The sequence below is a fragment of the Tachypleus tridentatus genome, chromosome 11, assembly GCF_004210375.1.
Source record: "Tachypleus tridentatus isolate NWPU-2018 chromosome 11, ASM421037v1, whole genome shotgun sequence".
Classification (NCBI taxonomy): domain Eukaryota; kingdom Metazoa; phylum Arthropoda; class Merostomata; order Xiphosura; family Limulidae; genus Tachypleus; species Tachypleus tridentatus.
In genome coordinates, this window is record NC_134835.1 from 50,901,243 (window position 1) to 50,919,866 (window position 18,624).

The window sequence follows — 18,624 nt, forward strand, 5'->3', positions numbered from 1 at the left end:
ATGGAGATTGGAAATATGCAGATTATTATTGTCTTATTATTATGATTATCGGATATAACATTATTTTATGATTATATTACTTTTTTTAAGTGTAAATGTTTCACGAACATAATCAACTTAAGGTGCTATAATACTGAAAACGAGTACTGCTTGGCTCATTTCTCAATTATTAGGCACTCTGCCACTATCTGTAGCTGTAAAGAAAATGTTGGCGCCTCATCCACATGTTGCGATGTCAACGGTCGTAAGTTGACCGACAATTTTTCTTTCTTAAACAGAAGCAATCTGTCAAACAATAAAGACAACAGGACATACACTAATGCTTCAACTTCATCAAGAAATAAAAGAATCATTGTTTGTGGGATACCAGCTTGTCTTAAAAAAAAACAGAGAGACAGAATTTCACAAGTGTTAGTTCTAATTCAAAACATTATTTTTATACTCTACATATACTTATATATTTCAGTTAATCGGCACTAATATCGCTTCTAAAAACTGAGCCAAAAAGTGAAACCCTTCAAGTGTAGTTTATGACACATTAAAAACCTCGAATAATAATTTATTTAACAGATTGATGTGTGATACCAATCTTGAAGATTGACACAGGTGCTCTGCAATCATGTGAGAAAGTTAGGACACTCTATGAAAGCCTGTGTATTTGTGTAACAATTTTGGATATATAGATATTTAATCTCAATTTTAACAATACTAAGAAATTATAGGAATATAAATAAACAATTAAAACTGAAAAAATACTTTTCAAGATCTTCTGTAAATGTAATTCTACAAAAATGCATATTCTAACTCAGGAAAAAGTTAGGACACCCTACCTCCTAATAGCTAGTGTTACCCCCTTTGGCTGAAATAACTGCAGTGAGACGCTTCTTGTAGCCATATACCAGCCTCTGACATCGGTCTGAAGAAAGTTTGCCCCACTTCTCAATAAAGAATTCTTTCAGATGTGAGATGTTTGAGGGGTTTCTTGTATGTACAGCCTGTTTCAAGTCACCCCACAGATCTCAATGGGATTAAGATCTGGGCTTTGACTCGGCCATTCCAGAACTCTCCATTTGTTAGTTTTCAGCCAGTTCTTGGTGGATTTACTGGGATGTTTTGGGTCATTGTCGTGTTGCATGGTCCAGTTCAGCTTCAGCTTTAATTTTCGTACAGATGGTCTCACATGATCTTCAAGCAGACTCTGATACACAGTAGAATTCATGGTGGATTCTATGATTGTGAGCTGTCTAGGTTCTGCTGCAGCAAAGCAGCCCCAAACTGTGACATTTACACCTCCATGCTTCACAGTTGGTGTGAGGTTCTTTTCCTGGAATGCTGTATTTGATTTACGCCAAACATGTCCTCTGTTCTGGTGTTCAAATAATTCAATTTTGGACTCATCTGTCCAAAGAACATTATTCAAGAGGTCCTGGGCTTTGTCTACATTATCTCTGGTAAACTTCAGTCTGGCCTTGATGTTTCTTTTAGAGAGCAAAGGCTTCCTCCTTGCACACCTCCCATGCAAGTTAAAATTGTGCAGTCTCTTTCTGATTGTAGAAGCATGCACTTTCACATCAACAGTAGCCAGAGCCTGCTGTAGGTCCCGTGAAGACATGTTAGGGTGTTTGGAGACCTCTTTTAGCATCTCGCGGTCTGCTCTCGGGGTGAAATTGCTTGGACGACTAGACCTGGGCATGTTGGCAGTTGTTTTGAAAGCCCTCCACTTGTTGTCTATTTTCCAGACAGTGGAATGGCTGATTTTAAAATCTTTTGGGATCTTTTTAAATCATTTACCACACTCATAAGCTGCTACAATTTTCTTTCTGAAGGCCTCAGACAGCTCTTTTGCTCTCACCATGGTGCTCACTCTCACTTCAACAGTCAGGAGCACATCAAACTAAATGTCTGAGGTTTAAATAGAGCAAGACTCATTCAAAATGCTGAGTAACGATCTTCTAATCATGTGCACCTGGTGTGATACACCTGTGTGTGGGTTGAGCCATTTTAAGTGGGAATAAATGTGGGGGTGTCCTAATTTTTTCCTCAGTTAGAATATGCATTTTTGTAGAATTACATTTACAGAAGATCTTGAAAAGTCTTTTTTTCAGTTCTAATTGTTTAGTTATATTCCTATAATCTCTCAGTATTGCTGAAATTGAGATTAAATATCTATATATCCAAAAATGTTACAAAATACACAGGCTTTCATAGGGTGTCCTAACTTTTTCACATGACTGTACATGTATGTCAAGAATCAGAGAATCAAAAGCACACGTTTTGCAGTAGCTAAATTAAGTCCCTCACTGGGATAACGGTAAGTCTACGGATTCACAACGCTAATATTAGGGGTTTGATTCCCTCGGTAAACACAGCAGATAGCATGTTGTGGCTTTGCCATAAGATAAACATACAAATCTATTAGTAACATATCAAACAATGAACATGGCATTATTATCAAATATCAGAAGACCTAGTATAGAAGATTTCACAGCAATGCTCAGTGATATAGATAAATTAGTTTTATAATTTAACTTTCCAATTTAATAATACCTTTGAATTCTGTAAACCCACTGCATGGATCTCCAGATACATTCTTTGAAAATATTCCCCATTTCTTCGTAAACACGTTTCTCATCTTATTTGGGAGGAGAGAGGAAACATTTTTTTACGGAAAAAATGAATACTTTAATTTAAAAACTTTTTTATTTTTTGACAATGAATTTTTATTTACTCTGATTCATGATTAAGTCCATACTGATCTTAATACAATAAAAATGTAATAAATATCTTAACTCACACAATTTATAAAATGAAATGTGCTGTTTCTTGGGGTCGGGTTTTAAACACGTCATGTTAATACGCTTATAAACCGTCAGCCTTATTTGCTTTCACTGTTTTCAAAGAACGTATCCAAGAATTTACCAAATACATAACTCACTCCTGAGGAACGACTCGAATCATGGCCCCAGTTAGCTACAATGAAATGGTCCCAAGTGTGTCCTATTGGGTTGAGTGACGGGTAAGCAGTCATTTTCCTAATAATCCATTGCTCAATATGGACAGTAACGAAAGGTTCTTTGCTAAAAAACAAACATTATTTTAATTCCTAAGTCGCTTAGTGATCTTTAAGTATATATTTATTCATTATATTGAACGAAAAGAAAATGTTCTCACAATTCAGTTAAAACCAGAAAAGGTCAACTTTTTAGATAATCACTGTAAGTAATCTACCTCTCACCATCCTTGCCCCATATAGTTACAAAGAGAAGTTACTGAATCACAAATAACTGCTATCATTAAAGGTGAACAACAGTTCCTTCATTGGACACATGGGACGTTTTTCATCAACATCAAGTATGGATAATATTTTGGAAAACACTGTTAGAGTCATCGCTACAAACATTTCTGAGAGATCAAATTTTCCCACAAAAGTTGAGAATTTTAGGATTTGTTGTAATGTCATACATTTGTTGAATGGGTTTCTTTGAATTATTTGATGAGAATGATTGTAAGTTCTGTTCTGGCATCTGTAAATTTGTCATATGTTTATGGATCTATCATTTCACGAGAAAAGTCTTGGTAAAGACAACTTAGCAAGATTTTCCAAATTTGCAAATTCACATAAAGTCTCTTTTTTTTCTCTCAGTCAGTTCTTTCTGTTAAATACTCTCTTCTAGCGTGTCTCTTCAAACTTTGTAGATAAGAAAGCTACTATTGCTTGATAATTGTTACGGTTGGAAGGTTAGTTAATGTTGTAAATGTTGATCTTTTTTAAATAAACAACAAAATGAGTAACTTCTTCTTCACTATTTCACCCATTCATTTTAGAAATTACTTCGAACCGAGTCTGGAATAGCTCTCATAATAATTCTCCATCATATATTCCATTTATTTTTTGTTTTTGAATGACCAATGCTGAACTAGGCAGCGACATTCTGGGACATGAACTGATAAAGTCAGGGCTGGAATAGTTCGGGAAGGTGTCTCAGTAACAGATAGCATGGCAGTAGTGATAAGAGATATAGACTAAATAAGTTCTCCAATTTCATATTTTTAGTAGAAAATGTCTTATTTTGGAACTCTTGAACCAATGCAGAAAGAGGTGTTGCTGGTTTAGTTTTTGTATTTAATGATTCGTCTACCAAATATTTTATTCTGTAACTAATTGTTTGATGTTTTCCCGTATATTTTCAATTTTATAACTACAACCTTTCTGCGCCTTTCTGTTTCCTTCAAACTTCATGTTGTAATTTCTTTGCACGTTCCTATAGTTTCATCAATAATATCTTCTATTACATCTATTCTGTATTTTAATTATTCTTTAAACTTCCCTCTTAACTTTCTGCCTCCTGCCTATTGGTCTTCTTTCAATTTTCTATCACATTCTTCTAATTTTCTTCTCTTTCTACTAGCTTTTTAAAATTTTCTTTCTCTTTCTTCTTTATCTTCTTTTAATAATTTAATCATATGTACTGACTCTTGGATCATACTTCTTGACCGCGTGGTCGTCATCTTAAACAAAGTTATGTGCAAAATAATGTCATGTCTGACATAAGTTGTTGCAATGCGTTTCTTTTGTTATGGGGTTCTTATAAATTATTTATCTCTACAAACTTGTACACTATTATAGTTTTTATGTTTACGTTTTTAAATATTGTTCAAGTGAACGTCCCTCACTATATTACAAAATGGCAGAAACGTCACCTGTAGGGGGGTTGTTTCTGCTAGTAATTACTTATCGTAGCACATACCTCAATGAAAATAATTAGAAAAATGTTCATTTTTCTAAAAAAAAAAGAAAGTATTTTTTTTCTGAGGAGTACTGCATAAGAATAATGTTTGCACGGTACTAATATAAACTGTAATGTTTTTATATATTAAAAATGGTACCCTTTATTGAAAAAAATTACAGTTTTTAAAAACCTTTTTTAGAACCGTATTTACAAATTGCATCAATAAATATATAATCAGACCGTCATGTATAATAGCAGTGAATGTTGTGTTGTTGTTGTGAGGAGAGTAATTTTATTTAAATTTATGTTTTGTTATAAAGAAATGGTTGTTGCACATGCCGTAGTTATTTTTGTACTAGTCTGAATCTTGAGCAACCAAAGTATGAATTTTTTATGATATTTTTCTTTGTGGTGCCGTTGTGTAGATGGCGCCACATTATATTTATTATTTTTGGTCACACACATGTATACGCACGCTATGTTCAATGTATTATTACCAATATTTTAAGATTAAACTTATGTGTATGCATTCATGGCTAATCGTTCGAATAACTAAATATATGCATACATACAAGTTTAATCTTAACATCTTACTATTAATATATTGGACATAGCGTGTGTATATATACGTGTGTGTGACCAAAATAATAAATACAACGTGACGCCATTTACCAATGTTACCACAAAGAAAAATCTCATAAAAAGTTCGTGCTTTTCTGAAACTAAATACTTCATTAAATGAATGACATTCTACCAACTGGAAATAATTAAATAATTGCTAAGTCAATTAACCAGCCCACTGTTATTTATATCTGAATTCTCGCTCTTGATATTTATCAAAGTTATTATATTCTTGACTCTGAAAATATAGCTTACAAAATATCTTTATTAACACCCAAATAATTATATGTTTTGGGGATTTCTTGCATGCGTTATTATTCTGATTACATATATAAAATGCCAGAGGACAACTTGATTAAATATGTTGCAACAGTGCTTGAAAAACTGTCTGCGGTAATCAAAGCAAAAGGAAGACATACAAATGCTAACCGTTTGCTTAACTCAAATACTTCCGCTGAGTTTGTGTTGTACTAAATAAAGTTTAATAGAATGTTGATATTTCACCTTTCATCTGTGATTTACCTTCCATTGTTCTTTGAAAGTAGCATGAAATCTAGTTTTTTCTTTGTCTCAACACTTTTGCACATGTTGCAATATATTTAATCAAAGTGTCCTCTGGGATTTTACTCTAAATGTCTCTAATACAGCCCCATAGAGGTTTTATGGAAATAACTTTTGATTTGTCAAGTTTCAGATCTATCAACTTTCAGATCTGCTTAACTAAGTTGAGATCAGGGCTCTGTGGAGGCCATTATATCAACTGAAAGACTCCAGCAGCTTCTTTCTTAGCTCTAATTTCTGCACAGATTGATGATTGTTTTGGAGCATTATCTTATTGGTAGTAAAATTTTTTATCAATAATTCTCAAACCACTGGATATACCACGACGGATCAGTATCTGATGAGACTTTTGATGGTCCATTACTCCTTCTATTTTGCAAATATCTCTTGTCGCCTCATCAGAGAAACACGCCCAAACCTACCACACTGCCTTCCCCATACTTTATGGTATATGCTATGCGTTAAGCTAATTATCTTTCATCTTTTTTCTGCTGGACATACAATCAATGATTTCAATAAAATATTTCAAACTTGGATTCATCCGTCCATAACATCATTTTCAAATCATCAACAGTTCAGCTTTTGTACTTTTCAGTAAATTTCAAACTTTGGAGATCAAAGAAAAGTGTTTTTTTTAACTGCTACATCACCAAGTATTCTATTCTCTTTGAGTCTTCTTGATACTGTATGTTTGGACACTTTTCTGTCATTTGGTACGCGATTATTTATCTTATACTTGAAATCAGTGATAGTCTTGCTTCTGTCTCAAAGGTTATATAAACGAAGATACTAAACATTGGTAATGTTTAGAAGTGACATCTCAACATCTTGGGAAATGCAGATTGCAAAGAAATGTTACGCACTAAGGAAGTTTTGTAAATACACAATATGCGTCCTGAATTAAATGTTTATCAGATAATGATAATGATGATAGCAACCAGAGTTACCGAAATAAAACACGTTAAACTGTTAATATATTTTAATGTTTTGTCTCTTTTTATTGTTGTTGTTGTTTTATATTAACGTATGCTATATACGTACTTACATAATAAGTATGCTCTGTTACAAATATATGCTTACAGGATACATAGTTTATTTACTGTTCAGCCTTTTCCTGCTCCATTTAACCCGTTTTGAGGTTGTTGAAAAATCCCAACTCATTTGATATAATTTTTCTTGTCTTCCTGTAGTCTGCAGTGCCCAAAATAAATAGTTTTTTTTTTAATTTCGCCCAAAGCTACACGAGGCCTATCTGTGCTAGCCGTCCCTAATTTAGCAGTGTAAGACTAGAGGGAAGGCAGCTAGTCATCACCACCCTCCGCCAACTCTTGGGCTACTCTTTTACCAACGAATAGTAGGATAGACCGTAACATTATAACGCCCCCACGGCTGAAAGGGGATAGCATGTTTGGCGCGACGGGGATGCAAACTCGCGACCCTCATATTACGAGTCGCACGCCTTAACACTCTTGGCTATGCCGGGCCTACAAAGTAACTAGAATAAAATGAAAGTAACCACTTAGTTTACAATAAAGCCACTAGATGACACGGCAGTCGAAACCAGTGCAGGAAACTGTTCTAGGACTTAACTTGCTGAGCTTCTCTTACTTATTTAATATTTGATAACAAAGCTAAAAGTATTAATACTGTTATATAAAATATTATTGAAAAATTAACACATCGGAAGATATTTAATACATATTATTAAACTTCATATGGTTTATTTCAGATTAAAGCCACACAAAGAGCTAATCGGATTTTAGCTTTGTAATTCAGTAAACTTCCTTTGAAGTCGAAATAAAAATGTTGCTTTTACATCTAATATTCACTTAGAAAAAGCTTCAAGTAGCAATACATCTAATTAGTAATAAAAATATCTAAATAAAAAAGTGATTTACCTGATTGTTTTTCGTGTGTTTAAAATTGTTAAACACCTTATTATCATTTGAACATATGTTAGCTTTATATTCAACCTGTGTTTCATAACAGTTTCCGAACATACTGTAAGATTATATTAGGCATATACAAGGAAACATATTTAATAAATTAACGTGCGATGATGGTAAGTATCACACTTATCAGCCATCTAGTGATGAATCAAGTAAAGCCATATATGGTGCGTATCCCCCCCCATTTCCACCACTTTGAGCTATCAGACATGAATCATACGTCCCATGCAAAAGCATTTATGTTTTGTTATCATGCACAAAGCTACACAAAAGGCTATTTGTGCTCTGCTCAACTCGGGTATCGAAAACGGCTTTCTAGTAGTATTAGTCTGCGGACATACCATTGTGTCACATTACTTGTGCTATCACTTCTCTTTGGTATCGACAACATATATCTAAATATTAACTTCCTCGTTCAAATGTTAAGGATTCATTCACTGCAGAAATATGAAACGCTGGTATGGTGACGGTTGTAAATAAACATGCACTTCATCCAATTTCAACAAGTTCCTTATGAAGTTTTGCAGACAAGTGATCAAAAATCACATAATGCATGCCTGTCCGCCATTTTGGCTAAAGCCTAAAGTACCCAGTTACACCACATGTGAGATACTCTCATCACAGTTGAAAGTGCGATAAATTATGTCAGATAATTTGTCACTGAAATTATCCAAGAACGTTAAGCATCTGCAGGGAGAATACCGACAGAGATATCTTCAGAAGCTGAAGTTGGCGATATTGCGTTTTGTCAAATGGATTATTTTCTGACATCGTGAGAGACGCAACCAAATAGCTACCAAAACTTAACCCTCATGAATTTCTTTTTTTCATTGCTTGAAATGTATAAAATTTATCTAAATTCTTTTCTGCAAAAAATAATCGTGAAAAACTGAATTAAAATGAAACTATTTCTGATCTGTTTGATTTATGTGGTAAATTTTGTATATTTTCAGGAAAATTCTAACATTTAAATGTTATTAAGATAGTGTTGCAAAAACTGTGATGGAGTGATAGAATGTATTGCATGCAAAGATCTAAGTATGTAAGAAATATATCAGTATACTACTCATACATCATATCAAAATGACCATGGGACTTCTAAACCTCTGACATATTTTTTTTTATGCTTTGTATCTCATTTTGGGTGATGCTACAGCATGATGCTGTTATGTTATCAAAACTTTTACCTGTCTTTGGGGGTGAACGATCATTTAAGTCTGTATTCCGTAATATAAAAGGATACACTTATATTTATTTATGTACTATTGAAAAATCAGCATTTATACATAAAAGTTTCACTACACAGACAGACTTTTATGGTTTCCAGTCTTCGATTGACGACTGAAATCCATTGATTCTGTCACTCTTTGTCTTTCATAAAACGATAGAAATAAAAACGAGGTTTTGTCCATGTCTATTCTTGTATCCAATAGCCCAAAAACAATATAACATGATAATACATGATGAAGCCAGAGAACTCTGCCATTTAAGACAAGTGAAGTTAAGTTCACACTGCTAAGCAGGCTTGGAGTAAACATGGTATAGCTTGATGTTCACAATGGCCGAGACTTCGGGATTTCCCAGCTCGTAACGTAATGTGTAAACCTTCTATAACATGTCAAGAAAGAGTATTGACCTAGTATGTATCTCACTCAGTTGATACAGTAAGGTTACAACATCTCTTATGATGATAGAGGTATTCCAGAGGGGAGAGTTAAAGATTTCCACATTATTCGTGTAGCAAGGCAAGGACTTGTCAAAAAAAATGCTTTGTGTGACAGTTAATTTAGCCTTGACAATCCAGATATGTGTTTCTGTTTCTGTTATTTCTAAATATCAAATGTTATTGGATTTTCGACTTGTCAGAATAAATTTACCCCTCAGATAAATTTGAATATCACAGTCAAACTTGTAAGACAATGGACAATACTATTATTTATTTATGTGTCTAAACCATTACATTTTGAAAAATAAATAGACGCTAATATAGATTTTGGTGAACTATATTTATAAAGTTATACTCAAATAACAAATCTGTGAGTTCTAGACCGAAAACAGAAAGTAATAATCTAGAAGCAGAAAATAATGGCCCATAGTACCACAGTGAAATTTTTAAGCTTTTATAAAATATATTTCGTGTTTTGCTTTGTTTTTTCATTTTAAGGTCATACCTACACAACTGTTCTATTTTAAAACCACGTCTATAACTACATACTACACCCCTGTGCAAATTAATTGAAACAAATGGTTATTTTACAATATTTTCAGAAAGGCGGCCGGTGTAGGCTCGCTGGACCCGCTGATAGTCCTTTTTTCACACAGACGGCGTCACTAGCTGTGTTTTACAATACGGTCGATCTATTTTTGGGATATATGACGAATTTTTGAGGAATATTACGTCATTCGAAATTGCGTTAGAAGGGCAAGGAGACCACTAAAAAAACAACTTTTTACCAACTCAATGAAGAAAAAAACGGTATGAATGGGGTCTAAAATACAAGAACTGGACGCAAGAACAATGAAGGAAGGTGTTATTCAGTGACGAGACTCATTTCTTCGTACAGAGTCAAAGAAGTCTGCATGTTCGCAGATCTCCAGGTGAGAAACTTCGAGTATATCACATCAATCAGTTTGTAAAACATCTTTTTGAAGAAGATGTTTTGGGGCTTTTTCAGCCACTATGGTGTCAAAAGCTTACATATTGTAGAAGGTATGATGCGAGGACCACAGTACATCGAATTTTGCAGAGAAGAGTCGTTCCAGAATTGAAAAAGAAATTTCCAAATGGAGCTAGCATTTTTCAGCAAGATCTGGCTTCGTGCCATACATCAAAACTTGTGAAGAATTTTATGACTACAAGGTGAATAAATGTGCTGGACTGGCCTGGAAACTCTCTGGACTTAAATCATATTGACAATCTTTGAGCGATTTGTAAAGAAAGACTTCGGGGAAAAGACTGTACTGTGAAAGATAAGCTAATTGAGGCCATAATTAAGGTGTGGTACCGCGATCCAAAAATTAGTAAAGATTGCAGTCAACTTGTGGACTCAATGCCAAAGCGGATTAATAATCTTCTGAAAAATAAAGGTGGTCATATCATGTATTAATTTGTGAATAATTTTTGGATTCTCAAAAATAAAACATAAAAAATTGAAAAAATCGTAATTTTTTTCGTCTTGTTTCAATTAATTTGCACAAGGGTGTAACTTATCAAGTTGGGTCATGCCTCTCAGGCCGTACAGGTAACGTGAAGTAGGCTAGTTCTTCACCCTCCCTCTTGTTAGTTTTAGCTCAATTCTGTTTGTTTTAGTATCACAGGGATGTTTTACGTTACTTATGTGAAAAGTTGGAATCTTCATATATTTAGGTAACATTTTTGTATTCTAAATTTCGAAGATGCTTTTAAAGTGATTGTAGAAATCAGACTGAAAGCCCAAATTTATTCGAAGTATTGCTGAAAATGAAAGTGTGGTTAAAGGAATTCCAAATAAATGCTAGAGGGGCTACTACATTTAAAAATGAAAATGGAAAGCTGTTTTATGGAAGTGTATTGGGATATTAATACTAATGTCTATGATTTTGAAATCATTCCAGTGTATTTGATTGAAACTCTTGCTTTCTTTATGAATCACTATTTACAAAGAAACGTGATAGCTGCTAATACCACATATAAAGGGTCACGTTTTATATCACCATATATATATATATATTACTAAGAATTAAGTTTGCAATGAATCAAACCTTTTACCCTATGATAAATGGATTAACGTAGAATTAGTTATTACACATAATAATACTTCCAGAGTAGAAAGTTAGAGATTTTCACGCTGTTCATACATGAACATAATACTAAAAACAGTGATTTTTTTTAAATATTTTATTTATTATATTGATATAAAATACAGTTACTTAGGCTTATACATTTCCATACCTCCCAAAGTACATTACGGAATTCTGTTATCTACCTAGCATGGTGCACATAGCAACACATCTACTGTCACAATCCCATTATACTGCCTAACCACATCTCCCCTGATGTATCAGTATGACAGAAGTACACATTAAGTCAATACCATCTGCACGTTATAAGAGCTTTTCGAAGTTGGATGGAGGTCATATTTGCTTATTTCTGCCGTCGAAGTGCATCTCATAATAACTGGTCAACGTCCTTGACACGTGTTGAAATTAGGTGAAGGTCATGTTTGTTTACTTCTGCTGCCAAAAGAGCAGTTCATATTCCTCAGGGCATTAAAATAGCAAAATTGAAGTTGCTACCAAACACGCAGCTGTTTTTATGATCGCTTATCCATTTGAATTCGATATTTGAAGGATCTGAGTTCCTCTATTAAATTTCATTGAACTTGGTTTTCCCTTCCTCACAACACGATATTGTATTAAATAAACAAACAAACGGACAAATCTGTTTTTTGTTTATATATTAAAAGATGCTCAGATACCTCACAAAATTTACTTAAAATAGAAGATAAGGTAATGTATATTAAACAAGAAAGACAATCGATGCATACACTCAATTTGTTTATTATAAAGCCAATCAAATGTCACTACTTCTTCTGTTAAGTGTTAAACATTTTATTAGAAAAATTACAAATAGGTTTAAATAAAATGACTAACTGCTCATTATTCAATAATCCAATTATACGTGTATTTATACTGTAGTATATAATTTTCAGCCAATGCCTGATTCTAAATGAACAAGCAACTGCTAGCTCGCAAATATTTCCTAACAGCTTATGCCCATAGTGAAACAGCGGTATTTTTGCGAACTTACAAATCTAAAAAACCTGGTTTCGATACCCGTGGAGAACAGAGCACAGATAGCCCTTTGTGTAGCATTGCGCTTAACTACGAACAAATAAAACAGCTTAAATATAAATAAATAAATAAAACATGCTTTGGTACGCTGCCAAAGGCCTACAGTTGTATTCTCTCATTACTATCATAGTTTATTTTGTTATTTCATGTTGTTGTTGTTATGCTATTGTTATTATTTTATTATAAATGATATGTGACACATGAGCAAAAATATCAACTCAAAAGAACCCTGTGTGTGTGTGTTTTCTTATAGCAATGTCACATCAGGCTATCTGCTGAGTCGGACGAGAGGAATCGAACCCCTGCTTTAAGCATCGTAAATCAGTAAACTTACCAGTGAGGCACTAAAGGACCCTAAGGTTCATACATAGCCACACCTGATTTATATTTGCTACGCAGATATTTAATGAAGTGGCGAAAGTAACTGTCACATCTTGAAACATAGACCGTCTTCAACATTATCGTCGCTCAAATCTTGCCCCGTCTTCCTCTTGTCTGTAGTAATTGACGCCTCTCATCGGTACCCATATCTGCGTCATATAATGGTTTTAAAAAAATTTCAAAATAAACTCCAATTTGATACTATCGCTAATTATTAAGAATTATAATTCAATACAGGTTGAAACAGACATGCATGTAAATATTTAGTAATTTGTTTTTCGAGAGCCTTCCCTTCGCTTTCCCTTAGCCTGGCATGGCTAGGTGGTTAAGGCACTCGACTCGTAATCTGAGAGTCGCGGGTTTGAATCCCCGTCACACTAAACATGCCAGCCCTTTCAGCCGTGTGGGCGTTATAAAGTTACGGTCAATTTCACTATTCGTTGGTAAAAGAGTAGCCCAAGAGTTGGCGGTGGGTGGTGATGACTAGTTGCCTTCCCTCTAGTCTTACACTGCTAAATTAGGGACGGCTAGCTCAGATAGCCCTCGTGCAGCCTTGCGCAAAATTCAAAACAAACCAGACCACTTTTCCTAGAATTTATACTGTATCCCCACTTAAAGAACTGCTATACTAGGACACGCCTGGTCTACTTATATTACACTGTTAAAGACAACACTAAAATAAAAATGCAGTAATACTTTAGCGCATTTGCGATTTATGGTAGTTGAACTTTAAAATGTTCTTTCTTTCTTTCTTTTCTTTCAGAGACCTTCTAACTCTGCTTATGACAGCTATAGCAGTAATCGTGTTGGAAAAAGTAAGGTAGGTTGGGAATAAAGATTAATCTAGAAATTAATTCAATTAAAAAGTCATGTAAACTTATGACTATAATGTATTTTATAAAAACAAATAAAACCGCAAATGATAATCCTCTCAGTTCCTAATGTATTTTAAGAGATGCATAACATTTCCATCAGCAAACGATGCTTTATACCACTTTTATTTGACTATGTGCTAATTTCTAGTTTAAAAAGTTTAAATATTTGGATATTTTAAATGCGATTTCTTAAAAAAGTGGCTCAGCGGTATGTCTGCGGAAATAATCCGGTTTCGATATTGGGCAGAGCACAGATAGCCCATTGTGTAGCTTTGTGCTAAATTCAAAACAACAACAACTTAAAACGAGTTAAATAAAATTAGACCTACAACATTCGTTTAAAAGGTTTTCAAGTAACTAAATTTGAAGGAAACCTAAAATAGAGATATTTTATTGATAATACCTATATAAGTTATAAGTTTTTTTTTACTTAACTTCTAATTTGGTTAGAACGATCCATTCTATGGAAAAAAACAACAGTGGTTTCAACTGTAGACCTTTGACGTGACATAATAAACATGGTATGTGATGATTGTCTTTTAATATAACTGTATCAAAGTGATATAGTTGAATATATTGTGTGTTTTTTTTCAGATTCCAACGTACAGTAAGCTCAGCGGATCAAGAATTTCCACTCCTGCAGCAGTTTATTCCCACTGTGGACAATCGAGGAATTCACATTCGTCACGTGAAAAAAGAAGCTATAGTGGTCACAGTTATGGACACACTTACATTTCTGACTACGGGAAATCAGACAACACAGCTATTTATAACCAGTCACTACTGGACTATGGTTCTGGTTTTGTATCAGAATACAAATCCGGTTACACTTTGGACTACAATAAGCCTGTTTGCACTTCAGATCATGGACGCTTAAACTATAGTAAAACAAAATATTCACCTGACCCAGGTAAAACAGGTTATTTTAGCTCTAGCGAGTCATATATCCCATGTGGGAAAGCAAGTGATAGATATCTTTCTACGGCATCACCAAGGCTTACTTATGGCTCTTATTGTCGAAACATAAGCAGAGAAGAAACAAATTCTGGAAAGAATATATACTCTAAAAGCACTATCAGAAATGATACAGGAAGTATTAAGTCGTATAATCCCTGCACACGGGCTTATAGTCACGAATATCCATTGTCTTCACATAGCAGATCAAACAACAAGACTGAATCACAGCCAAACTATTCTAGAAGAAACAGTAAGACTAACTTAACAACAAATTATTGTAGAAGTGCTGTTAACGAGAATACTTCTGACTCAAGGCAGAGTACGAGAGACCTGAATCCAAATCTTTCAAAGATAAACGAAGACATATCACGCGCTTCTAAAAAAATTGAAAAACTTCCTTTAGCTAAATCAATTAAAAATGCAAACATTTTGGCAGATTCTGAACCAAAAGAGGAATCTTCATTTGAGGAAGAAGAATTTGTGCAATGCCGAGCTACATCGCCATCAGCTGAAGTGAAATCCAATGCAAACCATTCGAACACTATATCTGCGTCAATGAAAATGAAAAAAACGGTAGATGGAAGACATTCTTCCGCAAAAATGACATCGGTTGGGCAACAAGTTAAGGCAGAAGACTTATCCGATTCACAAGCCCATTTTAATAACACTAACTGTCGCTACACACCCTCTGCCACCAGAGCGACACCTGTGTATTTTGATAGATACTACAGCAGATATGCCACGCCTTCTTATCGTTGCTATAGCCCTTCAAGTATCAACAAGTCGTTAGATCATTCAAGACGAAATTCAAAACAAGAAAAAGCTGGTGCTTCTTACTCGTCGTCTAACAAACTAGAAGTAATCCCAAGCCTAACACCAAGAAACTTATCAAATGTTAAAAAAGAGACCCCATTCCCATATGCGATATCATCGGATGATAAAAATTTTATAAAGAGACAAGATTCAAAGGAACATAACAGGAACGAAAACTTTATAAATTCAGATAAAAACGTCAATGATGACGGCAATTATGAAACTCAAGACAATAGTCACCAAGAGGAGGAAAAAAACAACTGTTCTTTTGATGAAATGGATAATAAAAACAGTTCTCATTCCAGTTCAAAGAACGATATAAGAAATAATAAACTGACAAGTAGCAAAGAACTGACTGCAAGATTGGATTCCAAAAGCATAATTTCCAGAAAAAACGAGGGCCCAGAGAATTTGATAGAGCTTAGAAAATACGGAAATTCGAGATGTACTTCTACTGAAATCCTGGAGAGCCATCTATCGTCTAACTTATCTAGTGAGAATGACACTGATGAACTGAGAAGTAGAAACATGATTTCAAATAAAACTGGTTCAAAAAGCAAAAAACGAAAGAGTTCTAGAAATAACATTTTGAACGAAATTGAAAAGACTAATTCAAAAACATTTAGAGAACTTCCTCCAATACCAACGCGAAAAGAACCTAATGAAAATGTGCCGGAAAGTAAATATTTCTTGGACAAAGAATTATCGGGAGATACATTTTGTTGTTGTCAACACAAGAATTTTGCAGAGCTCAAACATCAGTCACCATTTAATGATTTTAATGAGAATATGTCTTATGAATTAGAATCTCGGTCTTGCGAAACCAAAAACATTACAAGCGAAACAGGACAACGAGGAAAGAAAGGTGATACTGAGCAAGTATCTATAATTAGATGTTCCAAGGAGGCGTTTGCAAATGTGAACAGTGAGACTGAAAAAGAACAAACAAGAGACAGATTGGACAGTTCGGAAGAGAACAATGAAAATGAAGAAGAACCTAAGTCTCCTTACGACAATGTCGAGGCCTTTTGTGTTAAGCCTGCTTTTCATAACTTTAAAGAAACTTCTAAAAGAGACTCTGGATTTTCAGAAACTGCGCAATGTAGCGACTCGTCTTACAACAATATTTGTACAGATTCATCACTTTTATTTACTTCTTTGCCCACTGAAATACCCGAGAAAACGGGTAAGCGACAAATATTCCAAGCTCCAAAGCAAAGTAATTTTAAAAACCAAAAATCGGTGTTAATATCTGAATATGGCAAAAAAGGTAATTCAACCTTATCAAAATGTACCAAGGATGCTTATTTGTCAAAATTCATTAGCGAATGCAAGAATATTGATTATTTACTGAATGATGTCAAGGGAGAAGATCCGGAAACATTTGAAGAATTTGAAAATAAGTTTCAACACGAAAACATTATTGGTGATAATTTGATAATATCAGAAGAAGAACACGAAAAAGGTGAATACAACTATGTACGCTCAAAAGAAAGGGACATTAGCCCTGAAGTGCGACAAAAGCTGACTCTGTTTATTGGACAGTGCCAGGATATTGACGAAATACTTGATCCACCTTGTCCTTTTGTTCCCTGTGGATTAGCTAACCCTACAGAAATATTTAGTGCCAAGTGGCATGGTCAAATAGAAACTTGGTCGGCAATATCTAGTCCCTTATCCCAGAAGAAGAAAGAAAAGGAAAGTTGCGATTCTTTCGAAGAAGTTGAATCTTCTTCAGTGAGGGTTCATAAATCAGAACCACAACAGCCTCGATTAGATTCATACACGGAAGAAATAGATTATAGTGCTGTTAATATTTGGGAGAATAAAGCTATAAATACGGATATTACAGAATTAATAGAAGAAATAGACTCTGGAGTTTGCCAACCACAAGTTCTACAGGGAGACATTTCCAGAAATGCAAAATATTTGGTAAGTGAAAAATGTTTATTGGTCTATAATAAGAGACAACAAATGGCTATAAATACAAGACTTTTCAGGTAATCAAGCCTTGTTGTCTGAGATATTACTCTTTAGATATAAAAATTAGCGTAACTGTTATGTTATCCTTAAGTTATATGATAAAAATAATAATTTACAATAGAAACAGTGAAACTATACAAAAAGCAAAACAAAGTTATTTGTTAAACATTTAGTTTTTAATGTATTGTTTTTACTAAAGGAATCCCTTGTGGTTTACTTTATTGTGCAATGTGTATCAAATAGCAAAAAATTAAAAATAACCTTACTTTTATACGTTTTGTTATAAAAGTTTATGTTTCAATTCGAGTACCTGAAAGTATTAGATTTGGTTACAAAATAAACTGGTGGTAAAAATTTGACTCGTAATCTGACGGTTGTGGGTTCGAATCCACGTCACATCAAACATGCCCGTCCTTTCAGCCGTGGAGGCGTTATAAAGTGATGGTCAATCCCACTATTCGGTGGTAAAAGAGTAGCCCAAGAATTGGTGGTAGGTAGTGATGACTAGCTGCTTTTCCTCTAGTTTTGTACTGTTAAATTAGGGACGACTAGCGCAGATAGCCATCGTGTAGATTTGCGTGAAATTAAAAAACAAAGAAAAAGTTCAGTACCCACACCTATATGTCTTGGTATTTAGTTGCTTATTTCAATTAGTTTATTTGAATGTAAAATGTATCTCACTAGATACTACAGTTACACATTTAACAGATCTATATGATGAGGAACGAAAACTTATGTTTTATATGTACTACAATCCACCTTTACCTTTACTGAGAAAATTCAAAAGAAACAATCAGAAAAATGTAAGAAAAATTTATCGAGCAATTAACTATTCAGCAATGACTTTGATTCATTATATTATTTTTATATATAAACAAATTTTTCTTACGACGTTAGCATTCAAGTATGCTTGTTCAAAAT

The 18,624-nt window shown here is 34.1% G+C and overlaps 1 protein-coding gene across 4 annotated transcripts in view; it reads left to right on the plus strand.

Annotated features, from left to right (window-relative positions):
• Window positions 1-18,624, plus strand: part of LOC143232138 (FH1/FH2 domain-containing protein 3-like) — a 172,772-nt gene that overhangs the window by 1,332 nt on the left and 152,816 nt on the right. For all 4 annotated transcript variants that reach the window (XR_013017391.1, XR_013017392.1, XM_076467225.1 and 1 more), the window contains exons 2-3: window positions 13,839-13,895; window positions 14,545-17,652. Coding sequence is in view for 2 of the 4 variants with exons in the window: in XM_076467225.1 (XP_076323340.1) it covers window positions 13,839-13,895; window positions 14,545-17,652 (3,165 nt within the window). In the remaining 2 variants the exon portion in view is untranslated. The remainder of the gene's footprint in view (window positions 1-13,838; window positions 13,896-14,544; window positions 17,653-18,624) is intronic.